This window comes from Paracoccidioides brasiliensis, assembly GCF_000150735.1.
Source record: "Paracoccidioides brasiliensis Pb18 unplaced genomic scaffold supercont2.4, whole genome shotgun sequence".
NCBI lineage: Eukaryota > Fungi > Ascomycota > Eurotiomycetes > Onygenales > Ajellomycetaceae > Paracoccidioides > Paracoccidioides brasiliensis.
Window position 1 is genome coordinate 1,126,664 of NW_011371361.1, and position 26,353 is coordinate 1,153,016.

At 47.2% G+C, this 26,353-nt stretch overlaps 11 protein-coding genes across 11 annotated transcripts; 5 read left to right on the plus strand and 6 right to left on the minus strand.

Moving 5' to 3' along the window:
- Positions 1–1,860: 1,860 nt before the first annotated feature.
- PADG_03869 (uncharacterized protein) lies at positions 1,861–3,104 on the plus strand (the record flags this gene model as incomplete). Its single annotated transcript, XM_010760916.1, has 2 exons — positions 1,861–2,451; positions 2,568–3,104. The coding sequence occupies 2 exons, from the start codon at positions 1,861–1,863 to the stop codon at positions 3,102–3,104; spliced, it is 1,128 nt and encodes a 375-aa protein (XP_010759218.1).
- Positions 3,105–5,510: 2,406 nt separating this feature from the next.
- Positions 5,511–5,886, minus strand: PADG_11671 (uncharacterized protein; the record flags this gene model as incomplete). The annotated part of the gene is made up of 2 exons (XM_010761599.1): positions 5,511–5,754; positions 5,792–5,886. 2 exons carry the CDS (start codon positions 5,884–5,886, stop codon positions 5,511–5,513), a joined length of 339 nt encoding a protein of 112 aa, XP_010759901.1.
- Positions 5,887–6,083: 197 nt separating this feature from the next.
- On the minus strand, positions 6,084–7,387 carry PADG_03870 (uncharacterized protein; the record flags this gene model as incomplete). The annotated part of the gene is made up of 3 exons (XM_010760917.1): positions 6,084–6,560; positions 6,631–6,953; positions 7,006–7,387. 3 exons carry the CDS (start codon positions 7,385–7,387, stop codon positions 6,084–6,086), a joined length of 1,182 nt encoding a protein of 393 aa, XP_010759219.1.
- Positions 7,388–9,459: 2,072 nt separating this feature from the next.
- PADG_03871 (urease) lies at positions 9,460–12,339 on the plus strand (the record flags this gene model as incomplete). The annotated part of the gene is made up of 5 exons (XM_010760918.1): positions 9,460–9,801; positions 9,896–11,572; positions 11,704–11,763; positions 11,842–12,021; positions 12,259–12,339. 5 exons carry the CDS (start codon positions 9,460–9,462, stop codon positions 12,337–12,339), a joined length of 2,340 nt encoding a protein of 779 aa, XP_010759220.1.
- Positions 12,340–12,588: 249 nt separating this feature from the next.
- PADG_11672 (uncharacterized protein) lies at positions 12,589–12,777 on the plus strand (the record flags this gene model as incomplete). Its single annotated transcript, XM_010761600.1, has 1 exon — positions 12,589–12,777. One exon carries the CDS (start codon positions 12,589–12,591, stop codon positions 12,775–12,777), a length of 189 nt encoding a protein of 62 aa, XP_010759902.1.
- A 460-nt stretch (positions 12,778–13,237) lies between these two features.
- On the minus strand, positions 13,238–14,425 carry PADG_03872 (NADH-cytochrome b5 reductase 2; the record flags this gene model as incomplete). The annotated part of the gene is made up of 4 exons (XM_010761331.1): positions 13,238–13,806; positions 13,876–13,953; positions 14,037–14,316; positions 14,381–14,425. The coding sequence occupies 4 exons, from the start codon at positions 14,423–14,425 to the stop codon at positions 13,238–13,240; spliced, it is 972 nt and encodes a 323-aa protein (XP_010759633.1).
- A 566-nt stretch (positions 14,426–14,991) lies between these two features.
- On the minus strand, positions 14,992–15,711 carry PADG_03873 (60S ribosomal protein L20; the record flags this gene model as incomplete). The annotated part of the gene is made up of 3 exons (XM_010760919.1): positions 14,992–15,150; positions 15,228–15,404; positions 15,511–15,711. 3 exons carry the CDS (start codon positions 15,709–15,711, stop codon positions 14,992–14,994), a joined length of 537 nt encoding a protein of 178 aa, XP_010759221.1.
- Positions 15,712–16,524: 813 nt separating this feature from the next.
- Positions 16,525–18,151, plus strand: PADG_03874 (uncharacterized protein; the record flags this gene model as incomplete). The annotated part of the gene is made up of 5 exons (XM_010761332.1): positions 16,525–17,099; positions 17,166–17,238; positions 17,302–17,454; positions 17,526–17,587; positions 17,644–18,151. 5 exons carry the CDS (start codon positions 16,525–16,527, stop codon positions 18,149–18,151), a joined length of 1,371 nt encoding a protein of 456 aa, XP_010759634.1.
- A 1,946-nt stretch (positions 18,152–20,097) lies between these two features.
- Positions 20,098–21,264, minus strand: PADG_03876 (uncharacterized protein; the record flags this gene model as incomplete). The annotated part of the gene is made up of 4 exons (XM_010761333.1): positions 20,098–20,139; positions 20,282–20,555; positions 20,635–20,997; positions 21,086–21,264. The coding sequence occupies 4 exons, from the start codon at positions 21,262–21,264 to the stop codon at positions 20,098–20,100; spliced, it is 858 nt and encodes a 285-aa protein (XP_010759635.1).
- A 1,751-nt stretch (positions 21,265–23,015) lies between these two features.
- On the minus strand, positions 23,016–23,912 carry PADG_03878 (NADH-ubiquinone oxidoreductase 19.3 kDa subunit, mitochondrial; the record flags this gene model as incomplete). Its single annotated transcript, XM_010760920.1, has 3 exons — positions 23,016–23,110; positions 23,181–23,536; positions 23,617–23,912. 3 exons carry the CDS (start codon positions 23,910–23,912, stop codon positions 23,016–23,018), a joined length of 747 nt encoding a protein of 248 aa, XP_010759222.1.
- A 496-nt stretch (positions 23,913–24,408) lies between these two features.
- PADG_03879 (uncharacterized protein) lies at positions 24,409–24,876 on the plus strand (the record flags this gene model as incomplete). The annotated part of the gene is made up of 2 exons (XM_010760921.1): positions 24,409–24,453; positions 24,574–24,876. 2 exons carry the CDS (start codon positions 24,409–24,411, stop codon positions 24,874–24,876), a joined length of 348 nt encoding a protein of 115 aa, XP_010759223.1.
- Between the last annotated feature and the right edge of the window lie 1,477 nt (positions 24,877–26,353).

Genomic DNA, 26,353 nt, shown 5'->3' on the forward strand with positions numbered 1-26,353 from the left:
GGAAGGTTTCAGGTGATTAGCGGCAAATATTCCTGCGCTGTTGTGTCAAGTTGGGTTTGCTCCTCTGGTGGTAGGGGCCGAGAAGATTTCTGTGTCTCTCTCACTAAAACTTCCCTTGGGGGGCGAAGCCTGCAGACACACCGGGATCAATACTCAACAATATTTATGCTGCCGCCGCATTGGGCAATAATAATAATAATAATAATAATAATAATAATAATAATAATAATAATAATAATACACAGCATGTATTTGCGCTTAATTTGGATCTGCTTCTTAGGCTTATGTTTTGTTCTGCCGCCCTTTCTCACTCCATATGCCTGTATGGAGAGGATAAGGAAAATGGAAATGCCAGAGAAATAATATAGCTGCTGCGAGTGCAATTTTCCATTTATTATGATGATGATGATGGTGGTGGTGGGTGTGTGTGTGTGTGTGTGGTGAGGTGAGGCCTTATATTATTCAGTGTAAAGAAATAATAGGGTTTGTGTGATAGTGGGGTCAACCAGCTGAGCCGCCGAGCCGAGAGAAGGGGGTAAAGAATTGCAGGCTTGGAGCCAATAGCAACAGGCACTGCGGGGGGAGGAGACGCCCAGCCCATGCAGCCTGCAGCGTCCTGCAACTCTCGGGGTATCACAATAACTTAGGGCAGAGCAGTCACCCATTATAACTAACGAAATAGTTAACCAAAAATAGTTAATCATAAGCACTCACTGGCAGTAACCCTTCGGGAACCCCCCCCTCCCCCCTCCCTAGCCTAGCTTTGCCGAGACCGCCAAAAAGCAGCGTTGGCTTGGACGGGCTGGGTTAATTAAGAAGTGGCCTAATAACCGCTTGTCTTTGTGTGTGCGTGGACAATGTGTGTGAGGGGTCGCTACCCTGCTAGCCCTTGCGCCCTATCAACCTCGCCAGCGATCCTCACGCCCGGCCGAAATTAATATTTAGGTGTCAGCCCTCCCCCCAAAGTCATTCAAATTTCTGCTTTCCCTCTCCCTCGCTTCCCGCCTCACGCCACGCCTGTCGATACACACTGCGGTTATACACCTGCATTCTCCCTAGTTATTTTTTTCTCACCCTTCGCGCCCACACCCCCAACAAAAAAAAAAAAAGAAAAGAAAAGAAAGGAAAAGAAAAGAAAAAAAAAAAGAAAAAGAATTGCCTACTTATACTTCCCTCCCAACCATTTAATATAATAATTATTCCGCTGCCTGTTCAGTAGGCAATATCCCAGCGCTATAATCCTCAACACGCACAACAAGCAGTGCCATCTTAAGCTACCTACCTGCTTAGCTACTGCTTAGAGCATCGCGGTTCAAACCAAGATGTCGCGCAAAGAAGACAAGAATAAGGATAGCACTGCGATTGTGACTGTCAACATTGATGACTTCACGAGGACCCGCGATAGTGTAAGTTGATTTGAACACTGATCATTCTCTGGAATCGTCCTTGGTGGCTGGCGCTGTGTATGATTTCCTCCTGCCCTTTGTTTTCTCTCGCGAATTGAAGGGGTTTCCTCTTCTGTTCCATGTTGGTTGTGTGGTTCCCCCCCCGTCATCTTTGCCCCTAGGCAACGCAAACAGCAGCGACCACTAATCAATCACCCACAACCTCCACGCCGCCACCCAAATCCTTTGGGGCAGCTGGCCTTGCCTATCTCCTTCCACCAACCCCCATTGCCCTCTTATCTATCTCATTAACCTTATTAGCCTTCAACCCTCCTCTTCCCTATCGAAGCCCCGAAGTCCCAGTTATACTGTTGCCAACTCCTCACTGCACTGTAATACCACTGTACCCACCCTTCCTTCCATCCTTCGTGTTTCTCCCTTATACCCCCGCCCCGCCGTCCCTCCATCCTTCACCATGCCTTCACGTGCCGCAACCCTGGCCCCTCCTCCATCTCTCATCCCCCCATCCCCTTTCACCCAATCCCTCCTCGATGCCATATTCAATGTCAGCAACCCCATAACAACAGCCAGCCACACCCTCAACACCGCCACAAAAACTAGTCCCACCGACCCCTCAGCTCTAACATACATCCAGGTGATCGTCTCCCTCGCCACCCTCCAATCCGCCGTCTCAGATCTCTCCCGCGCCTACATCAACCATGCCAACACCGTGCTGAACCGCGGCCCCTCAACCCTCGATCTGGGCAGCATCACCTCCAGCCTCTTGCTCGAAAATGGCCTCCTGGGTGGCACCCGCGGTCTTAGTCCCGGTCGTCCGGACGCCCTGGGCGCCGGAGCTGGTGGCGCTCCTGTGCCGGGGAAGATGAAGCGCAAGCGCGCCCCCCATGATCCCAATGCGCCTAAGAGGGCGTTGACGCCGTATTTTTTGTATATGCAGCATAATCGCGCGACGATTGCGGAGGAGTTGGGGGCTAATGCGCGCCCGAAGGAGGTGGCGGATGAAGGCACGAGGAGGTGGGCGGAGATGACTGAGGAGGAGAAATCGGTATGTTTTACACTTTCTCCTAATATCCCTACACAATTCTGCATATTTTTACCTGCCCTTACGGGGAAAAGAAAACATTGGGACGCTACTGACATCAACATCTCTCTCCCCAACAGATCTGGAAAAAACTCTACGCAGACAACCTAGCAGTCTACCACGAGAAAATGCGTGCGTACAAAGCCGGCCTCCCAGTCCCGGACGACGACACAACTCAAGCCGCTGCCGCCCAGTTACACCAGGGCGTCCACCACGCCACCACGACCGTCCTCCCCACCCACACCCATGAAGCGTCTACAGAGGAATCTGACGAGTCTGACGAGGAATCAGCGGACGAAGATGAGGAAGAGGAAGAGGAAGCCTCACCTGAACCTGTCAAGGCACCTACGCCTCCCCGCTCGAATAAGCGGCGTCGCACTGCTGGGGGGACTGTTGCAGATGCTGGGAAGCCGGCGATGCCTGCTGGTGGGGTGAGCGGGAAGAAGGGGTCGCCGGAGAAGAGGAAGGGGGCTGGAAAGAAGGAGAAGGAGGAGGTGACGGCGTCTGGGACCAAGTCTAAGAGGGGCTCTACTGCGGCTACTGTGGCGGCGGCGACGGAGATGCCTAGGGGAGATAAGAAGGGGAAGAAGAAGAGGAAGAGTGAGGCTGCGGAGTAGAGGGGGAGGTTTTTTTTTTTTTTTTTGGGGGGGGGGGGGGGGGGGGGAGGTGGTTGAGGTTGGGATTTGTGGTTAATTTTCCCTTTGCTTCTTTTCTCTCTCTTTGCCTTGGGAATTCCCCCTTTGTCGCTTTGCTTTTTGTCGAATGGTAATGTGTTTTGCATTTTGTGCGTGTGAGATGGATGAATTTGATGGATGGGAGTTGGGTTTTGAGATTTGGGAAATTATCTGGTGGCTTTTTATTTCCCTTGATTCTCTTTGCAAATTGCAATGAAACGCTTTCTGCTTGTGCTTGTGCTTGTGCTTATGGTGTATGTTGAGTATGTCCGTGACTGAATTATTTCACCACACACATGTCCCTCCATTCTCTGCGTCACTTGTCCGTTTTATTTTTTTCTGATTCCCAATTGCAGGCTTTCCAAACTGATGATATGAGTATTGACTATGCAAAAATGGGAACCATGGGGAGAAAAAGCATTTTTTATTATTATTATTTTCTTCTTTTATAATTTTCTAATCCTTTCTTCAATGAGAGTTGTTTAGTTAAATGAGGGCGAAAGCTGGTGGGGGGGCTGTGAGGGCGAAAGCTGGGGTGCTGAGAGAAGATTTGGAGATAACTCTTCGAGTCCTTTGACTGTTCTCGAACCCTTGAATTGATTAATTTGAACTGCTGACAAGGCCCATACCAACCATCATGTGTAGACCTTTCGTGGAGTGTCAACCGTTGACAGTTGATGGTTGTGGGGTTTCATGGTTGAGCTCCTTGCCTTCAGCGGATTGAGCACCCTGGAGGGAGGGAGGTTGAGTGAGCGCAAGCACCAAACCCCGGACTCTAGACCCAAAAGGGTCTTTCAAGAGCCTTGCGAGAAAGAAGAAAAGAAAAGAGGGTAAAAAAAAAAAAAGGACCTGATAAATAAGATAGGGTATTGATTATTGATTTCTTGCAAGGTTTGACTTTCCCTTTTTCCTTTTCCCACGTTCTTCACTGGCTGCTTTTCACTGGTAGCTTTCTGTGTACATGTACAGCCGGGTTTGTGTGTTACGCGTGTATGTGCAACTTCAAATGTTAGTTAGGCCTCCTGCGGGAGAGAAGGGATTAAAAGAGAGAGGGGGGGGGGGGGGGAAGGGGGGGTTGTGGGCAGGACGTTTTCGTAGGGATTTGGGTGGGTGTTCTAACAGGCTTTAGTTTTATTGAGCTCCGCTATGAGTGAGGGCCTTGCTTCATTTATGGAAAGAATTAGCTGGATATTGCATACATTCAAGCTTTTCTTTACTTTGGTGTGGTTTTATTATCAGTTCTTACCATGCATGCTGCGACAAGGTTGGCTGGCTACAAGGCTCGCATGAGGAGTTGCTTGTTTGATATTTTCTGACAATCCCAAGCTTGCACGGTTCTCTGGAGATAGAGGTTACTGATTTCACTTTCATTAAATAAAATTTTAAGGGAAAATCTTCGAAGTATTTTTTTTTTTAGTTAAAAATTAACACTTAATACTTAACTAGTAAATTTATAATTTTACTTATATTAATTATAAAAAATTATATATCTCTAATTTTGTATTATTAAAGCAATATTTTTCTTTGTTTTACAGATCTACTTTCTTTTTCTTCTTTTAATAATTTTCAGCTTTGTAATTAATATATTTATATTTTAATTTGTATTTTAAAATAAAATTTTTTATACTGATATATATATTATTTTTTATATAGTAAATTATGGACTTCCCACGCCATACAGGGGCCTCTTTTAAGTCCAACGAAGACCCGATGACGATCAGTGTTGAAGATCGTAGAGGGGAACCAAATCTTTTTAAGACCAACCTCTTTAGCGCATAAACAACTATGCTCGAAACTGATTGGCATAGCTCGATTCGCAATGGAGAGAAGGCGAAATGTTTCGCTCCAACAAACCTCCAAACGGAGCATAAAACAATGACGAATACATTCGAAATGCCCAGACGGTTTGCGCCTTTATTACCCCACTGATACTAGTTATGCATCAGAGCGCTCACATGTAAAGTGCTTAGTCTACATCTTGGTGCAAGTACATTCGCAGGTTTCCCAAAATTATGATAACTTGTAACGGTTGCTTAGGTGCCGACGCAGAGGGCTGCTGCTGCATGATTCTGCAGGTCCTTCTGGTCGCAGAGCGGGAGGAGGCAGAAATTGCATTGACGATCACTGAGATGCGCCGGCCGGAAAGTGTCTCAGGACATCAGGATGCCTGGAGTACCTTTCTCCGACACTGCAAGCAGAGATTTTAGGCTTCTTGGCATGTCGGATATTGCTCTTCGCCCTCCCGGCATTTTCTCCTCCCATGATAAGGGTGATGGCGCGCATCTTCTCTGGTTGGATATCCTCATGGAGAGCCCCATCGGACAGCACTTTTCACTTCGGTCGTTCCTCTCAAGGGAGACCACCCTCGGGGAAGTCACAGCACTGCCTCACGGCCTCTACACCTACGTTGCGCCGTCGCCGTTCATCTTCCAGGGGGTCCGAGGCTGGCCACGTCAGAAGCCCCTCCAGAAGGTTGGACCAGTGCTGACGGCATGTCATAATTCCTTTTACAGAACCCGTTGCACGGGCCTCATCGTTGACGGCGGCCAAGCCAGAGAGCTGACGCTCGATATCAATCACGGTCTGTTTCTCTCTGAACTCTTTTGCGCATGGTACCACTCACTCCGTACCGCACCCTCTGTCGTGATCTGTCCACCTCCTGCTGCCGCTCCTCCAGCAGAGGAATCAATGCTGGGGGCCTAGTAGATTCCTTGGCATTGTCCATGACACACAAATCCTGACATGAGTGAATTTTCCTACTTGGAGGCTGACTATGGGCAACTACTTCATAATTATTCTTTCGTTTCTGGAAGAGCCATAGTCTTTAGCATAATAAGAAAGGCCACTGGACCTACACCCCTGGCCTTGAATGCTTGGCCCTGATATCAGTTACTCTAGACAAACAGTCTGGGCCTATGTGCATCAGTTCCCGGTCCTTTTCCGGTCCCCTCTATCGAGCCAGCCGCCGAATCTCAGTTTCACCAGATAGCCCAGTCCCGTGGAACCGTCTTCTCGCACACCAAAGTCTTCCATGTCTCCAAGGATATGTTCAATGTACTCCCCCGCCGCAGAGAGGTGAAGAACATGAGCAATGGCGCAGTGGATAGCAAGGAGCCGGGGGGAAGGGGCATCTATGTGCCGGTCGGCAGCAAGATAAAGTGAGCGGTTGACAGGAAGATAGTGCAAAATCCCCTGGGGGAGAAAAGTATCAATCAGATAAGTATGATCTTGGCCAGGAACAGCCTGAAAGAAGACCTCAAAGTTCCCGAAATAGGTATGAAGATCACGCGTAAGGCTCATGGCGTTGAAGGGGCGGTCAATATTGACACCGTCTATGATGTGTGAGACATCGTAATCGAACATCTTCAGGATCAAGAGCGCGGCTTTCTTCGAATCGTCCTAAGCAAGCCATTTAGCAACAGGGGCAACTGCAACCATGATTCATTTCTCTACAGCAATGGGAACGTACCAGCTCTGCATTCGCATTTGCCTGTGTCAAGGAATGTGGGATGATATGGGCCACTTCTAACAGCGTGCTTGACTGTCCATGGAGCGGGTGTCCTTCGTCATCCTGAGCATCAACTCCATCTCGTCTTATACGAGTCAGAGCCTCTTTCCCGTCAAAAGCACGTGAGATCACACAGCGGTTATGGTCCCGGATTAGACAGGAACCTCGAAGAACAGATAATCGGTCGGTTGTCGCAATAAACTCCTGTGGGCCTCTCAATGCTTTTTCGATCACAGAGAGGTGGGCTGGGGTGGGCTGGGCGGTCTGAAAGCCACAAGCCTTAACTAGAAGCAGGTTGGTCAAGTTCGCCAGAGGTGGATATAGGGACATAGTTACGTGGTAAGAAAAAGTTATCAAATAGAAAATCAGCAAAGAGATTCAAATTTGTGTGCAGCTCATGTTTCACGGCTTCGTTCTCAAGATTGATATTGAACTTGGCCTCATCCGCCTCAGCAATATCCCATTTCATAAATTCGAAAAACGCGCGCAGAAATGTGTCTTGCGATAGCTCAGAACGTGAAAACTCGTAGGTGTATCGGACAAGAAGTGGTCTGCTGTATTCGGAAGGTCTTTGGTTACTAGGCGGGGGACCGAAAGAGTCGACGATGCTGTAGAAAATCCTCATGGCCCTGGCACGCTGGGTTGCTATCAAGGGCCCTGAAGCGGAGACATTGATAATCCCCTCCAAAGAGGCCTGATGAGGATGTCGCTGTGCCATTTTTGCGAGTGCTTGTCCTGTTTCCCCCGAGGGAGAGGGAGCTCAAGAGGATTGAGGAACTGGGGAAGAACTGATAGAGCACGCACTGATGGAGGACTGTTACAGCCCCGCCGCGAGGACAGAGGGGATCTCGCCCTCCAAGAGCCGTTGCCGCTGTGTTAAGAGTAGAAGTAATAGAGGCAAGATCTCAACGATGCTAGCTACCCTCTGTTACCTGACGTATTTCACCACCGAGCGGTTCAAACCATCCAAAAACAATCAAATTCATCAGCCCACCTACCCTCAACACACTAATTTCTCGTGTTTTTCACATATCTCGTGATACACCTGTGCTAGTTAAGCATAGTGCTTATAGGGTATTACCTCTATATTAGGGGGGAAATGGCCTGTCTATATACAGGCCCCCCGCCCCCTTATTGTGACCAGTAATATTTAGGTATTATTTCTTAAAGATAAACTGCCTATCTTTAACTAGCTCTCTCCCTACACACTTCTCCTCCTCTAGGGCCTCTATTCCTTAATCATCACTCATAGGCCTGCTCAAACTGCCTCTATAAACCTAAGCAGGGCTTTATACGGCACCCCCAATGCCTCTGCCACTGTATGTTTCTTGGGCCCAGAGCACCCTCTGCATCTCCGGTAGTCTTGGGTGCTTAGAGATAAACTATGATACTAGTTAGTTATTAATTATAGTTATTATCGAGTTAGTTACCCGTATTGCCCCCCCAATGAACCTGAGGTGGTGGGGAGACAAAGGCTTCCTAATAACGGATAACCACGTCTCAACCGCTGTCAAGCCCATCGGTTGGTTGTTTCAGCTGAACCAGCTCAAACCAGCCAACCCACCTCCCGTAGTCAAGTCTCGTTGTCAACTTCATCGGTTAGACTCATCTCAACATCCAGGTACCCATGTGGGGTAGTTCATCGTCCCTACAATTGTGTTTCCAATCATTTCAGCTGCCTCAATTCGATTATCATCTCAGCTTTGAAATAAATGTCGACGTTTTAATATGGCCTACCCCATCGAATGATATATATATATGTATATATATTCTTAGTTATATTTAAATATCATAGTATGTTCATGAGAAATCCGTGGGATTTGTGGGTTAGTTGCCTTGTAAGAGGCTTGCATTGAGTGTGGTACGTGCGTTGAGTGGCGAATCACGTTGGCTACTGTTGTACCATTTATGTCATTGTGGCCAGCAACAACAGAGGGTTTTAATCATTTCTTCCAGCGTTTTTATTTTATTTTAGTTTTCTTTACTTACTTATTAATTAATTTAATTTTTTTTCCTATGCTCCACTAGGTGCTGCAGAAAACCAAGCAGACCTTGTGAACTCAACTTCCCAGCAGGCAAATGCGGTCATTCTACAGCTGAGGGAGAGAGCAAAGAATAGTTGATTGCGGTCCGGAAGATGCAGTTGATTCCGAGAGAGGTAATTAAGATACGTTTTGGTTTATATTCTCGAGTCTTCTTCTGTGTCTGGTATAGCTATGGTTTATGCTCAATTCCTTCAATGAAGTCGAAGGATACAGCACAATCCTGGAGCTTCCCTCACGAGCTATTTATGACTAGTAGTTAACTAGTTATTGCTATCGATGCGGTTTCGTAGCTGTTCCTTGTTGCTGACCTCTCCTCTCGAACAGATAGACAAGCTCACCATCTCCCAACTGGGCTTTCTTGCTCAACGACGTCTGGCTCGTGGAGTCAGATTGAACCATGCGGAAGCAACCGTCAGTGGGCCAACCCCCCCCACCCCGGGCCCCAAGACCCCCGGCACCCATTATATGGAACGACAATACCCGTTTCCACAGCTTGCTGACTTGAAAGGGAAGTTTAGGCATTAATAGCATCAAACATACAAGAGGTCCGTTATACCCCTTCCTCCTCCTCTCTTAACCTACGATATGAATCTTCATCTCCACGATAAACAGAAGAAGAAGAAGAAGAAGAAGAAGAAGAAGAAGAAGAAGAAGAAGCATCAACAGCTACATCACCAAACAGGGCTGAACGTATGCTGACCTTCCACAGCTTATCCGCGATGGGAACCATACGGTTGCCGACCTGATGGCTCTAGGCAAGACCATGCTGGGACGCCGCCATGTTCTGCCATCTGTGACCTCCACTCTCCATGAACTGTTCGTCGAGGGGACTTTCCCCTCTGGCACGTATCTAGTAACCGTCCATGAGCCCATCAGTTCCGAGGATGGTGATCTGGAAAAGGCACTGTATGGCAGCTTCCTGCCAGTACCTTCAAATGACATCTTCCCAGATCCTGTCCCGGAAGACTATCACCCGCTGAAAATGCCTGGCGCGGTTATTCCCGTTAAGCAGTCCAAGATCGTACTTAATGGGGGACGGAAGAGATTGAGCCTTAAAGTGACTAGCAAGGGGGATAGACCCATCCAGGTTTGTTGGATTTCTCTAATCAGCACCTACCAAATTCCCCTTTTTTTGGGGTTCTGCGGCCTGCTGACATACGGTGTTTTCCCGCTTGTCAAAGGTTGGTTCCCATTACCATTTCATCGAGGTCAATCCACAGCTGGATTTTGACCGTATCAAGGCATACGGCTACCGCCTCGATATCCCTGCCGGAACTTCTATACGGTTTGAACCGGGAGACTCCAAAACGGTTACCCTCGTTGAGATAGCCGGGGAAAAGATAATTCATGGGGGCAATTTCCTAGCAAACGGAAAAGTAGACCTCGGTCGAGCGGACGAGATTATCGAGCGGCTTCAGCGGGCTGGGTTCGCGCACACTCCCCAGCCTGCTGGGGATATGACACATATCAAGCCGTTTTCTATGAATAGAGAAGCGTACGAGCACATGTTTGGCCCGACTACTGGAGATCTTGTCAGGTTGGGCTCAATGGACCTGTGGGTGAAGGTTGAGAAGGACATGACCTCGTATGGAGATGAGTGTAGTTTTGGCGGAGGTAAAACCCTACGAGAAGGCATGGGCCAAGCTTCGGGGAGGGGTGCGGATGATGTGCTTGACACCGTTATTACGAACGCACTTATTATCGATTGGAGTGGGATTTACGTGGCTGATATAGGTATTAAGGGGGGTGATATTGTGGCCATTGGGAAGGCGGGAAACCCGGATATTATGGATGGAGTCCATCCGAAGATGGTCGTTGGAGCTTGCACCGATGTCATTTCTGGTGAAGGGAAAATAGTGACTGCCGGTGGCATAGATACTCATGTCCATTTTATTTGTCCACAGCAGGTTAATGAATCTCTGGCCTCTGGCATTACCACTATGTTTGGAGGCGGCACAGGCCCCAGTACCGGAACGAACGCAACGACGTGTACGCCTGCGCCAAACCAAATAAAGCAGATGATTCAGGCCTGTGACCACTTCCCGATGAACTTTGGAATCACTGGCAAAGGGAACGATAGTGGACCTAAAGGCCTACGGGAACAATGTCGTGCCGGAGCCGCAGGCCTCAAGCTACATGAAGATTGGGGCTGTACTCCTGCAGCAATCGATACGTGCCTGGACGTATGCGACGAATACGACGTCCAATGTCTTATCCACACCGACACTCTCAACGAATCCGGCTTTGTCGAACAAACTACCAAGGCATTCAAGAACCGCACAATCCACACCTACCACACAGAAGGAGCGGGGGGAGGACATGCTCCCGATATCATCTCCGTCGTCGAACACCCCAACGTCCTTCCAAGCAGCACCAACCCCACGCGCCCATTCACCACGAATACCCTTGATGAGCATCTGGACATGCTCATGGTCTGCCACCATCTCTCCAAAAACATACGCGAGGATGTCGCGTTCGCCGAAAGCCGCATTCGCGCCGAGACCATCGCGGCGGAAGACGTACTCCATGACCTCGGCGCCATCAGCATGATGTCCTCGGATTCCCAGGCCATGGGCCGTTGTGGAGAGGTTATTCTCCGCACGTGGAACACAGCGGATAAGAATAAAATGCAACGGGGGCCGCTGAAAGAGGATGAAGGTACCGGCGCAGATAATTTCAGGGTCAAGCGGTATGTTAGCAAGTATACAATCAATCCGGCAATTGCACAAGGGATGAGCCATGTTATTGGGAGTGTGGAGGTTGGGAAGGTGGCCGATCTTGTCTTGTGGACTTTTGCGAATTTTGGGACGAAGCCAAGTATGGTGTTGAAGTCTGGGATGATTGCCGCGGCGATGGTGGTATGTACAAGCTCCCTTCCTTTCTCTACCCCCTTTTTTTTTGGGGATCATATACGCTTGATTAAGAAGATGGATGGCTTGCATCGGTTATATAGAAGGCGAAACATATTTACTAACAACTAAAACAAAAGGGTGATCCAAACGCATCGATTCCGACCATCGAGCCCATTGTGATGAGATATATGTTTGGGGTTAGTTTTATCATCCCCTGTTTCCCCCCGCTCCTCTCTCCTGCATATGTCATTCACTAATACAATTTTCTATTTTAGGCACGCGTGCCCCAAACATCCATCATGTTCGTCTCCCAAGCATCCAAGAGTTTGGGCATCATTGATTCGTACGGGATCAAGAAACGGGTTGAGGCGGTGCGTAATTGTCGAGGTATCGGCAAGAAGGATATGAAATATAACGACGTCATGCCAAAGATGAAGGTTGATCCGGAGAGTTATGTAAGTCCATTTATCTCGCTGTTTCTTGTCGACATCATAATACCCCATTCCACACCACATCCCACACGCGAAGCCAGCCCGAACTGTTCTGTGTCAGGAGATACCCCCCCACCCACGGTTCTCATTAGGGGGTGGCGTTCCAATTGGTATTCGTCTGTATTCTCAAATTTTTCATTCTGGAGCTCCTACAATTGTTTTTGCTAACTCAATGCCTCCTCCCATTTTCTTCCGATATAGACTGTCGAAGCAAACGGGATGCTGTGTGAGGCAGAGCCGGCTTCTCGATTACACCTGACGCAGCAGTATTTTGTCTATTGATGGATGATTGCGGTTGCTGTCTCTTGGAGAAGAAATTTGTTTTCCCATTCGTGTTGAGGAGTTTTGTTATATAAGTATAATTATTTGCCTGATGTAAAGGGGGCTTGAAGAGAGGTTGTTGATAGGAAGGAATGGAGAGTAAGCGGGACATGAGTTCCTCCTAATGTGTAATTGTGTTTATATCTTTTGTAATTGTTGGAATATAGACCTATTAATTATCTGCGTATAGGCCTATTAATTAACTGCGTGATGTCAGTTCTCATGATTCTCTGCGATTGCTTGAAACTGCTGTTTTGGGTACTGCACCAGACCCTGGAGTACCCAGGAGTATCAGAACTTGATAAACCAGGCGTGAACCGACATCTTCTGGTTGGTTTCCAGAAGGAAACGCAAAACCCAGCAGCGGATGATTATGGGGAAGGAGAATATATGTCGTAAGAGCAGGGTGGAATCTTTCTTTTCCTTAACCAGAACCCCTTAAAAGCATGGGGTCGGTCTCCTTAATAACCAAATATCTGCTCCTACTGCACCGATTTCGATGCTGGAATCTTCAATGACCACACTTGCGGTAATTGGAGGCTCTGTGATCTGCAAACTGGAAAATTGAGAGATAGGTAATATTGGGGGTTTTTTTTATACGAAGATTTGGGGCTTTTCCCATAGGAACCTATCATCTCCGCTACTACTCGACATTCGCAGGAGCAATACCCATTTCTTTCAACCCGGAAGAAGAGTGCATACACAAAATCTAAGTCTGGAGATGTTAACAAGCCAATTGATATTCATACAAAGCCTAGCGAGAACGGTCTGCCATTCCTAAATCTAATAAGTGCCATATGTTATACCCCCCAAAAAATGACCGGAAATTGTTGATGCGCCTGAGAGTTCCGCGCAAACCCTAGAACTTGTAAACCTGATCCTTGGTATACCCAAGATCCTGCAGCATACCGGTAAGCTCTCCTTGATCCTTTGGACTGACCTTCGGCCCACTGATGGCCTTGTACATCCCCGGAGGGCCGCAGACAAAGATCTTGATATTTTCCGTCTTCGGTTCAGGGAGCACTGTCTTGAGCAATTCCTTAGTGATGAAACCAGTTCCCTGTGGCCAGTCCTTGGGCGGTTTGTCCAGGGTGTAGAATGCACGGAAGCGTCGCGGGTAGGTGTTTTCGAGCTTTTCCAACTCTTTCTTCAAAAGGATATCATCCTCTGTGACGTTTCCGAAGACAAGGGTTACCTTCGTCTTGTCATCTGGGTTCCTGAAGATCTTGCGGATTAGTTGATACATGGGTGTGATACCCGTGCCTCCTGCAATCATGCAGATGTGGTCGTGCTTGCTTGTTTCCCACGGATACTTGGGGATGGGGCCCTTAAAGTCAAGCTGTTGTCCAACCGCCATGTTGTGAAGGTGCGTGGACATTGGGCCGTTGGGATACTTCTTCACCAGCAGCTCGAGGTAGCCAGGTTGGTCTGCGATGTGCGTCAGAACATTTGCCGTTAAAATCGGTCCGTTTGGGATGTCTTTTTTTTTTTACATACCTTCGTCACTGATGGGAGTGTAAGGACGGATAGTTGGTTTCTCGTCCTTAGGTCCCTTATATTTCGTCAGAACGGCGGCTGTTTTGCAGATCCAGGTTAGCTACGCATAATATAACCAGAGAATAGCTGTCCCAGAAAAGAAAAATAGTCTAAAAACCTACAAGAAACATGAACTCCAGAAACGCTCTCGGGATCCTCAAACTCAAATCGTAATTTCTTGACATTATGGCTGACGTTCTCAATGCCGACCAGCCTCAAGCCAACCCATCCTTGATCCCCTCCTTTAAGAACTGCGTTTCGTTCCTTCAGCTCAACCACTGGTTTCGCGGAGATATTTTGCCAGTAATAGAAGCCCGCGCCTGCTGCAAAAACAAGACCGGTATATAGGGAAGTCCGCAATACATTTTTTGCGGGGGCTTCGGATGAATATTTCCGCACGCTCTACGCGCATGGGACGGTGTCAACATATTGAGCCTGCAACGGGGAAGGGGTAGAGTTGATTTACCTGTGCTAGAGGCTGGGCAGATCGGAGTGTGTATCGTGCGAACATTGTGAAGAGGAATTAATGTATCCGGGGGAACCAATGGACGGGTGGATGCGGAGGTTGAATGGAGGTTGGATGGGGTTTTGGTTTTTTAGTTTCGGCGGGTGCTTATAGTTAGTTACAGCAGCACCAAGCATTGGAGGCATGACGCAATTCAGGGAAAACTTGCCATGTTGGGAGTGGATATTGGAGTTTTGGTTAACCACAACGAGAGCGTATATAGAATGCCGTGATCTTAATCATTTTGCTACAGAAGAACTACGAAATATTGATCATTTTTGCTACAGAAGAACTATGAAATACTGCCTGTAGCAGTAATGCGATAATTAAGGCAGATTGTCAGTCGGGCAGTCGGGGGGCGTTCATGAAATTTTGGAAATTATAAAATTGAGAAGAAAATTTTTTGCTCCATAGACTAAAACAAGAGAATGACCAGTCGGATCTCAGGGACAGGGTAGTATTCGTCCCAACCAGTCCATCTACCCAGCATAAACGTGCAAGCAGCCATAAACGCAATTCATTGATACTCCGCTGCTGACAGTTCCCACACCAACAAAAAACCCTATATTCACTTAAGCAAAAGTCGAAGGTCTGCGAGCCGCAAACAACTTCTTGGTGGTAGCTTTGGGAACGCGGTGGGGGAGGGGGAATTTTAAGTTCTTGGTGAGGAGCTGCTTGATGTATGGGCGTCGGACAAGGTCTTTCTTCTCGATTTCGACAACTCTCAGTATCTACAAAGGGAAACGAATGAGTATGTTGCAATCAGATGTGATAAGCAATACATATGAAGGCAGCTGGGATTTTTTACATGGATGGACCGGAATCTGGCACGGTGGCGGGCGGCCATATCCTGGTAGAGGGACTGGACGGCATCAGTCCGCGACATTTCCCGGTATTCCTTGTACATGTTGTGTGTGCCGGAGCGCGAGTCGTAGCGAATCCAGATGCCAAAGTTCTTAACCTTCAGCGGGTGCTTCTCGTGGATCTGAAAGAAAGAAAGAAAGCTGACTTTAGCAGCCTTGCCCCGGAACAACGATTTCACATATCTAGAAATCAAAATTGGCAAAATTTTCCCGGGTGGAGGTACATACCACATTGAGGGAGACAATTTCGCCATTTGCCTTCTTCACTTTTCGCAGCTTCATCAAGAAATACCAGAATCTTGACTTCGCGACCACAGTGTTAGGGGCGAAGATGCGCATGCGATACAGCTTTGGCGTGGGATTTGCCTCTGTGGGCAAATGGCGCCCGATGACCTGGTATTCCGTTAGACGCCCTAATATGACACACATATCATTAGACAGTGTCCCAAACGTCTGTATTTGCAATCATCGTAATCGATATAAAACGGTGCACGCCGGCATCGAAAGCCCATCCAAAATTCTTTTATGCCCCCTTAAAACGGGTTCGACAAAAAAAATAACCTGGGACCAAAAACATGTTCAAGAATCGCATCCTAGGCTAAAAATATCCCATCGAAACAGAGGCACACCATTCCTTCGGAACTCGCAAGAATCATAATCCTCATCAAGTGCTACTTAAAGAATTGGGGATTTGGATTTTTGGTGTGGAAGGATAATTGACAGGCTCTCACGGGGGAGGATTTGGGCAAGGCATTACACGGCGCGGAGCCCAAAGCAAAGGGAAAAACTCACCCATCTAGAATATCGTCAGCAACTAGTAATCCAATTCATCTATACAGGATAAGTACTTACTTTGTCTGGTTGTCGTACTGTGTCGTTAGATGGATTCCGTCGTCAACTCCTAGAATTTCAAGATTGTTGGACTTGTGTTCTGTGGCCCTTCGCTTAACCCCCGTGACTACCTAGGTGGATTGTGGCGCTAACCGGGTTGGGCAATGCCAAGACTTGATAACCTAATCTATGTACATTCCCTCCCGCAGGCAAAATGATAAAGAGACCAACAAACAACATGCAACAGAACGAGCACATCAGACATCACAGAAAGGGAAGATTGACCAGCCTCCAGAATTTCTTTGAAGGTGATACATGAACTAGTGGATTTATCTATTTGCGTTCTATCGGTTGTTGGTTTGCGGCTTCCACTTAGCTGACTTCCACCCGCACCGGGTGGTTATTCCAAGAATGAGTGCAATATTTGCTGAGTTCAAGGCAGCTCAGCTGGTGGGCTCTGGCTCTGCACTGGCAGCTACAATTACTCCTGTCGCTTCCCCAAAGGACCCAGATAGGCTTCGAGATTTCTATTATTTCACAAATGCCGCCAATGTTCAGTCAGATGTCCGATTTGCTGTCCTTCAAGACCGTTCAACGGGGATCAAACTCCCCAAGCAAGAAGGCAATGCGTGGGTGGATGTTTTTGTGGCGTTTTGGAAGGCTGTGGCGGAAATAGTTGAAATTGAAGAGTCTCCTCAGACAGGGAGCTGGAACAAAGTATTCAATGCTTGGAAGCAGGTTGCCAACCTTCTCATACGCGGATACACGAATGGCGGGTTCCAGGCCTGGACATTGCCTTGCTTATATATCGTAGGGAGATACCTTCGGATATTCGCAATGGAAGCGGATTCCTGCACGTCTCAGGATTTAGATACGTTTAATGACAGCTTCCGGGATGATGTTGTTTCTGATGCCAGTAAAAATGCGAAGCTGGAGGAGTCGTCTCAAATCATCAACAGGATGTTCACATTATGTCTCCATGACAGGTACGCTTCTGGTTGAACATATCATGTTCTCTTGGCTCAAGCCCATTGTCTAAAATTTCATTTTAGGGCACCTCTCGAAGAATCACGTAAATGGGGCGTATATAACACAGTGAACCTTTCCTTCAAGACGTATTTTAAGGTATGGCGTCCGGAAAAGCTATTATCTCGACATATGTGCTATCCCCTAACTCGTGATATGTAGCTCGGAGCAATTTCATCGTGTAAGAGCCTGTTGCGGGCCATCGAAGCCTCGCATGCAGATTTACCACCCATATCCGCTTTCCCCAAGTCTCATATTGTCACTTTCAAATACTATCTTGGAGTGATCTGTTTTCTTGAAGAGAACTATGCAGAGGTGCGCACGATTCTAGAATGCATTGAATTACCCAAATGCTATGATATAATATTGACCATTTAGCTATTTAGGCTGAGGTGCATCTAACCTATGCCTGGAAAATGTGCCATCCTGAAGCGAAGAAAAATAGAGAGTGGGTGCAAATACTCCCCGTCAGAATGACATCGGTGCTAAAAAAGCCATACTTAGACTCATCCTTACCTACCTTATCCCCTGCCACATTGTCACGACTCACACGCTACCAACACATCGACTCCTGGCCCCCTACCCTCGCCTAGAGAGCTTATACAGCCCCTTGAGCAAATGTATCAAGAAGGGCGATCTCACAGGCTTCGATGCAGCTATGGCCGCCGGAGAAAATGAGTTCGTCAGAAGACGTATCTATCTACCTCTCGAACGGGGTCGGGACATTGCGCTGCGCAATCTCTTCCGCAAAGTTTTCTTGGCTGGAGGATTTGATCCACCAGTTAATGGTCAATCACCTATCAGACGCACGCGAGTCCCGGTTGCAGAATTCGCGGCTGCCATTAGATTGGGGAACAAGGTGGATGAGAAGGCGCCGCTGGACATGGACGAAGTTGAATGCTTCCTGGCTAACTTAATATACAAGGTGGCTGCTAACTCCATTGATCAACAATTCCGTCCTAGTCCCCGTGGGGTCCTGGGCCCCGACACCATTTGTCTGCTGACCTACTGACTGATTTAATTCGCAGAATTTAATGAAAGGGTACATTTCCCGTGACAGAGGGATTGTCGTGCTAAGTAAAGGGGGTACAGCCTTTCCTGGAACCGGTGTCTGATACGCCTATCTCTTTGGCCCCTATACCATACATGGCATAAGTCTTACGATATGACTTATGCACACTTCGCTCGTATTCTTGACTATCCTGATATCGTATGAGAAGGGGGAACTGATGAAATCGCGTACCCTTGACTGTGTGCCATTGACGATTGAAAGATCCTGGTCTCACCGATAACTCCGGAGCTCGCAGTTTAGCTTATTAGTCACCTCATTCACCGCTCCCCAGGACATATTCGAGTCGTCGCATCCGTCGTACCCACGTTATAATACATCAGCCACATCCGGATGGCGCACCTGATATTCAGCTGCCGTCCTGCGCACATTTGCCAAAATCATATTTGGGATCCACGCACAGAAAATCTATCCAATCCGACTTCGATGCTGGATGTATCATTGTTCTGTGATTTTGCAAAATCTTCCCAGCGCATGGCCAGGGAAGTCAGAGATATGCCCCGGAAGGGGCACAGTCAGGTCACGTTATCCTGAAGTTGAAGTTGTTCTGGCATTTAGCTACAAAGTCCACAACCGCCAGCAAAGCTACAGATGTCATTGGCCTATTAAAGGTGAGCGTTGGGCGGTTGGTTCCTTGCATTAGCGAGGAAGTGTGGCCAGCTGCCCCGCGTAGTTTTGTTGGTTTTAATTATATCAAGAGAAGAGTTACGCTCCTTTGTAAAAATAATCTAATTCGACTCCAAGGCTTGAGGGCCGAGACGTTTCACTTCACCGCTCGAATGCCATCGCCGTCAAGGCGCTCCGGATTGCTATTGGGGGTGACAAAGGTTTCTGGGTTTTATTTGGCCATTGAAAATAGCCAAATGTCTCAAATATCTCCCTCCGTATGTGCACTTAGCGACCTGTTTGCCTCATTTCCTTATATAAAGGTAGTTGGTTTCCCTTCCATATCAAATTCAGCATCACAGAAATTATACCCCTTTCATCCCGTAGAACAATCACTCAATTACATTCCCTATCCTTTGTTCTACCCTTTTCATCTGCTTTTATCGCTCAGCCGCTGGGTTGTCGAGTTCTATGTACTACTTGGTGATGCTGTTGGGCACCGGAAAGACAACACCCGGAGCATACAAATGGAACTAGAGAAGAAAGAAAAAAAAAAACAGTGTGTTTAGGAAAGACGGTATAGCTTGAGCTTGAGAGATAGATCTCGAAAAGGGGCAATGAGCGCAGATGCAGAGGAGATTTTGCGGTGTGTAGTTAAAACATGGAAGTGGTATGAAATGGCAACATTAACGGGCAAATAGAAAACTGTTAAGTGCATGAGAGAGCCACATGAAGCAGGAGGAGGAGGAAGTGGAAGAAAGTGTAATTTTTTTTTTTTTTTTTCAAGTACGGAGCAGCAGGTGGGAGACTGATGTATGAAAGGGGGAAATGGGGAATAGATCAAAATAAGAAGAAAGAAAAGAAGAAACACATAAAAGGGAATTGACAAAACGAGATAATAGTAGATAAAAAGAAATGAAATGAAATGAAATGAAAATAATGTACAGAGGGTGCACAAGATTGATAGGACTATGGAATAGGAAGATGGAAAAAGGAGATGGAATATCTTTTCTGCTTCCAGGTTTTCCTCCCCATTTTCGACCATGGGACCAGTGCGGTCTTGGTGTAGGGATACATTATAATATACATGATAAGGTAAAAGGGATGTCAGTGCTGACCATGGAGATCGGACGGCGAGGAGTGGCGAAGTGATTGAGACTGAGAGGGGTGGATCGTGTGGATGGGATGGGATGAGGTGAGTTGAGTTGAGATGGAGTGGTCCGGAGTGGAGTGGAAGGTCCATAGATGGATGTGCGGTCGTGATCCAATCCGATCCATTCAAATTAGTGGGAGAAGGGCGACTTGGAGGCATTCGTGAGGTCATCCTGATACATAGATAAAGTCAGCATTGGACATCTATTATTATGTTGAATATCCAAGGTCACTACCACCCCTAATAAAAAATCGCCATCCAACGATAACATGAAAAAGCATCAAAAAAAAAATTATTAAACACCCCAAACTCACCATATGATTACACATAGCCACAAACAGATCAAAAAACAACTTGCCCCCCTCCTCCATCTCCATCTGCATGGTCCCACTGCGCTTGAAGGTCGATCGACTCCGAATAATCAGCGCGAGATAATGTGCCCGCAGCTTCGAGTCGTTATCGGGCGTGTTTGCATAGGCGTAGCGGGCACTGGATAGGATGGTGCTGCACTGCACGGCTACCTGGAGACCCTGTTTACGCAGCGCGAGGCGCTTGAGGTCGTCCAGGTCGTATTTTTCGGCCGCGCAGCTACATGGAAATCGTTGTTAGCGCTGGGGACAGAAACACAAAACACACATATGTATATATATATAGCTAGGATACTCACTAAACGGCTGTATCCTTCAGAATCACACTCCCATCCACCTGACATACAATCGTCGACTCGATACCCTGCTGCTGCATCCTCCCCGAGGCGTTGTGGCTAGCTCCATTCTCCAGCTCCCACAAATCTCGACGCTTATTGTGCAGGAGGCGCGGGTAGTAGTCGCCCTTGTACAGGAACTCGAGGATGCAGGAGAAGATTTCCGGCTGTTCGTCTGGGAGGTTTATGCGTTTGGAGTGGGATTCGAGGAATTGGCTCCGACAGCATGTGGCGAAGAAGGAGGAGATGCAGAGGACGTCTTGGTGGGCGGCAAAGAGGCGCTGGTCGGGGCCGACGCAGAGGGTGATTATTGCGGAGGAGAGGTTGCTGGATAGAGAGGAAAAGGGGTGTTAAGGGCGATGGGTGATGGGTAGTGGGCATTTGGATGAAGAGGCACACAAACACAAGGACTTACGGGCTTACTGGGGGGCTGCTGCTGCTCTCAGGGTTTTGAGATGTGCTCTCTGCCCGTCTGACGCTTGTTGAGGGATCTCTGAAGGACCGCTTTGATCGAGAGGAGGAGGATTTACCGGCTCGATATTTGGAGGAGAAACTTTCTCGATGATGGCTTTGGGAGGATCGTCTGATAAACATGGTGCCCTGGCTGGATGTGTGTTCTGTTTGTCTCTGTGGGAGGTTTGGGATTATATGTCTCTTCTGGATGTTCCCGTTTCTGGCTTTCTATTCTTTCTACTTATGCTCTCTTTTAATGCCTGTCTTTTCCCCCAGAGAAAGGAAGCAGAAAGAAGACAAGAAGACCAGAGAACAGCCAGGCTTCAAAGATATATCTATCTGTCTTGTTTGCCTGGTATCTACTGGAGACAGCGAGGAGAAGATGAGAAGAGGAGAAAGGAGGAGAAAGGGAAAGGAATGAAAAATTTTCTCCCCAGTCAGCCTGGAGGGTGCAGAGGGATCTTATATAGGGATATGTATTGCACAGTAATAGCAGTAATCTGGAGTAATACAGGTGCACTGTCCCCAGGCCTAAGCTTGCTGGCTATGTATTATTCCTAACTAAAATATTTTCTCACATATGACAGGCAGGCGTCCCGAATCAAATACAAGCAAATTGAGGGGGGGGTGGGGGAGAGGGAGGAAACTGAGCCGCAGCAACGACGCCGAATGCGTACTCCAAAGAATCCATACCATTCAATCACCCTCACCTCCTCGCCTCCTCACCTCTCTGTTCCCGTCTTCCCCGAGTGTGTCTGTTGTATGGGCTGTTGTCTGCGTTAGTGCAAGCAAGCGTTTTGTATCCGCAGGAATGTGATAGCGGGCGACGCGGCTTGCGCTAGGGCGACGTGTAAAGTGGGAACGCGATTTCAGGTGACTCACACGCAGTCACGTGGACACCAGTGAGCAGCTAATTCCAGTGCTAATGGCATCCCAGAGCCAATCAGAGGCGGGGCCAGTCCACCCCACCTTTCCCCACAGAGGGGCTTGGCATCAGAAGCGGAAGGAAGCTCCTTGGGGTTGATCAGGGGTAATGCCCAGTTATGGCAGGTATTGGACAGGCATTGGAAGGGGCTGGCTGTACGGTACCATACCACAGCTACGCTAGGCTGGCGGCGGGGGGGGATATCTTAATATGTGATGTATCAGTGTATCAAGAGACACACATTCTAGGAGCAGATATGAAAGCCGGAAGTGGGTAAACCCGCAGAAATGGATTAACAGAGAGATTAGCCAGAATCTGTCAGAGACAGGCAGGCAGACAAAACTCTCTGCAAAGGCCTGTACCGAGTACATGGACCAATCTGGGCCTGGGCACGATCTGCAGGAATCAGCTGCTGTATCGTACATATCATGATACCGATTGATGCAATCCCCCCATAACAGCCAGTCAAAGAGAGAAAATGCACAATCCATTATCACACCCATGAGCCAGACAGACAGGCCATGAAGCCATGGGAACAATCCCAGAACTTCGGCTCCCAGGATATCCAAGCTTGGCCTGCAGCTAGAAACCAGCTTGCCCAAAGCAGGAGGAGACAGGGATGGATGGGGGAAAAGAAAAGAAAAGAAAAGAAAAGAGGTTGACGGTGAATACATGATGGTTTCGTCCATTTCTTTACTACGGATTAAGACTCATTACTACTTCAGACTTGCATTTATTTGCCGGTTTTACGCTTGGTAGAGGCATTGTTTATTTATACAATATGTCAGGGGAAAAAAGGAAAGAAAGAAAGAAAGAAAGAAAGAAAGAAAGAAAGAAAGAAAGAAAGAAAGAAAGAAACATGCCTGGATGTAAAATAGCATCAACTCAATGCTTTGGAACTTTAAATGACAGATGCCACAGGTACATGGAGGGCCTGGCTCCGTACTTTTATTGGTAGATATGCTATTTACTTTCGGTACCACATTCGAGTAATTCGGGTTTGTCGCATCTTCTTTTGGAGTTGGAAAATCCCATACATAAGAGCTTCTGAAGTTGGTGGGCCTGGCAGCGACGAAGTTAGGTTAGGCAACTAGAGTCATCGCCGGTGAAATCGTGGTGGAAGGCAACTTACAGCCGGGAACATATATGTCAACTGGCACTATCCTATCACAACCTCTTGTGACTGAGTAGCTGTAATGGTAGTAGCCACCTCCATTTGCACAGCTTCCCATGCTGATCACCCAGCGAGGATCAGGCATCTGGTCATAAACCTGCCTTAATGCCGGTGCCATTTTGTTGGTCAACGTTCCGGCAACGATCATCACATCCGATTGTCGCGGAGAGGCTCGGAAAATAATACCCAGTCGATCCTGGTCATAGCGAGGAGTCGACAAATGCATCATCTCCACGGCACAGCAAGCTAGCCCGAAAGTCATTGGCCACAACGAGCTCTGCCGTGCCCAATTGGTGACCTGGTCGAGGGTTGTCCTGTGCAGATGATAAAAAATATTAGCTCAATCTCAGAGGCACAAAGAGAGATAAAAGAGAGATGTTCGGATTTGCCATACAATGCGAATTGCATCGCGCCACCCTTCTTCTCCTGGCTCGGTAGAGGAACTTCTCTTCGCGGTTTGCCTGTTGCTGTGAGTTGGGAACTGGCATGTTCTTGTTTTGCAACGGCTGTCGAGGCATTGCGAGTTGAAAATAAAGCACCGGGATAGATGGAATACCGCAGGACGGAAGTCGATGTTGGAGAGGCGACTTCACATAGATTGAAGATCAGAAGGCGAACTTTTGACTTGATGATTCGGGGACACTTACTGCACGGCGCTGCCCACACTGATGCCTGCTTTAGTGAAAGCATTGTAAAAATGTATTTACCCTGCCTGAGGAAACGCAGGTCAAGGGAATTCTGTCAAGGCGGGTGCTGCGGGATAATTCATAGAGAGAGACCTAGGTAATCCATTGGATGCTGTTGGTGCAAGTTTCTACAGGTAGATAAAGAGGGCTTAGCGCCGTATGAAAGCCGGAGGTAATTACAAAGCCATTTCATGCGGTACTGTGTATTGAGTTATGTACAGTACAGTACCTCTGGGCGAAGCACCCAACCTAAAACATCTCATTTCAGCAGCGATACGGTAGGATGGTAATATATTTACTGAGGGAATGCCGCAAGTAATTAATTAGTGAAGTTTCATCCAATTTCCATCCATCAATAAACCTTGACTTGCTAATGCACTGTATGGTGCTATACACTTCTTCATACTCTCCTAAGCACTCAAGATAGTGTCAAGAAAACCATTGGAGTCATGTTCATAGCATACATATAAGTAAACAGCAAACCAGAAGCAAACGAGAGAATGGGCTCCCCCTCCATCGCTTGCATTGGCATCATTGGAAAACTTGTAAGAATCTGATGCCTGTCCACTGTCACCTGCGGGCAAGATTTTTTTATTTTATTTTATTTTATTTTATTTATTTATTTATTTATTTATTTTTTTTTGACTGACAGCTTGATGGTACAGAACGAGCCTCTCCATATTTCAATATTCCCACCCCATGAAGCCTCCAGGCTCGAGCTCTCACTTCTCTTAAACTCATGTCTCGACCTCTTTGAGATACGCCGGAAGCACACATCGGTTGATCAGGATTTGGGTTTGTTGCATGCCTTTGACGAACGATTCGCAGCCTATGGCTGGCTCACAAACACCGATGTGAAATTTTTAATAATCGTGGATATGAGCGGGCAACCCGTATCGGGAAGGGATGAGAAGAAAGTCCCACCCCTTGTTGGCCTTCGCGATTCAGATTTGAAGCCGGCAAGTTGATAATACCTCCACACATTTACACAGCCTGCTAATGTTCCTAAACCAGACTTTCCGGGCATTGCAGTCAGCATATATTAAGCTGTTGCAAAATCCCTTCTACCGGGCCGATGATGGCACTACACCCCTAGGGAGAACCACCATGTTTACCTCGGAGCATTTGAAAATGGCAAATAATAAATTCATTCAAGAGATTCATCACATTGGTGAATCTTGGTCTGTTAATACTAAAAGTGATTGAATTAATCAAGTATATTACTTTATTTATTACTTTATTATTATTCTTCTTCATTTCAAGTGTATGCAGTCAAAGACTATGATATATCTAGTTCAATTAGATTTGACTATCTTGTAAATCTGATATATATTAAATACAAATAAAAACATACAGCATTCCATTCAAGAATAATACAGTATTTAAACCTGCACTGTCATCTAAATGATTGAATTTCTCTTCCAACCATGCGAACTTGTGTCTGATGTCAAGATAAAAAAAAAACAACAGAATCAGGGAAATCAAAAACAGCTTTTACAATCTAAGCATGACTGTTCTACATGTCAAAATACCCTAATTCGATTAAAACTTAGCTCAAAGAGATTACATAAATTACATCAATATAGCTAAATACCGCAGATCTGGATGTAGAATTAGTTAGATCACTGTATTTAATACACTAATGGACACACTAAAAAAACTGCGCTAAAGATTGCAAGTCGCCTTATGTCAAGTACGCACTTGGTGTCTAAGTTTGCCGCTATCCTCAGCTAACGTAAACCGCCACACAACGCACGCCGCCACACAACGCACGCCTCTACAAGCAAGCAACCACCCAAGGAATTCCACCAATTTCTCAACCACCCATGAATTTATTTAATTTAAATTAAAAATATATATCTAGTAGAAGGAATAGATCATATAAAAATGTATAGTTAATCCAAAAATCTAGATGGAAGTCGAATAATGCGGCCACAACGTGATAATTGCGGGGTGGGCGAAGAAGGAATTGACGGCGACGTGGAGGAACTGCTAGAAGAAGTAGGTCGTAGGGAGCTTGCTGATAGGCGTGTAATTGACTGATTACCGGATTGGGAAGGTTGTATAGGGTTGGCCTGGTTAGATTTTTCGCCAGGCCCCTGGCTTCGTACGGCCTTTGTAGGGGATTTGGCTGACCTGGCTGATCTGGCGGCGGCAACGAGATTTTGATCTCTAGAAAGCTTTAACTCTCTAGTAGCTTGCTGAGCAGCTTCCTTATCAGTCTTCTTTCGCTCAGCAGCTAGTTTACGAGCAGCCACGCGAGCAGCAACCTCAGCTTTTTGTCTCTCTCGCTTCTGAGCATTAGCCAGCCTAAGAGCTCGAGTTGCAGCTTGCTTTGCAGCTTTTACGATCGCTTTCTCTTGACGTAATATATCCTGTTGAAGCTTGCCTGCTGCTTTTTCAGCAGCCTCACTAATCTTAGCAGCCTCGTCGGTCTCAAGCTGC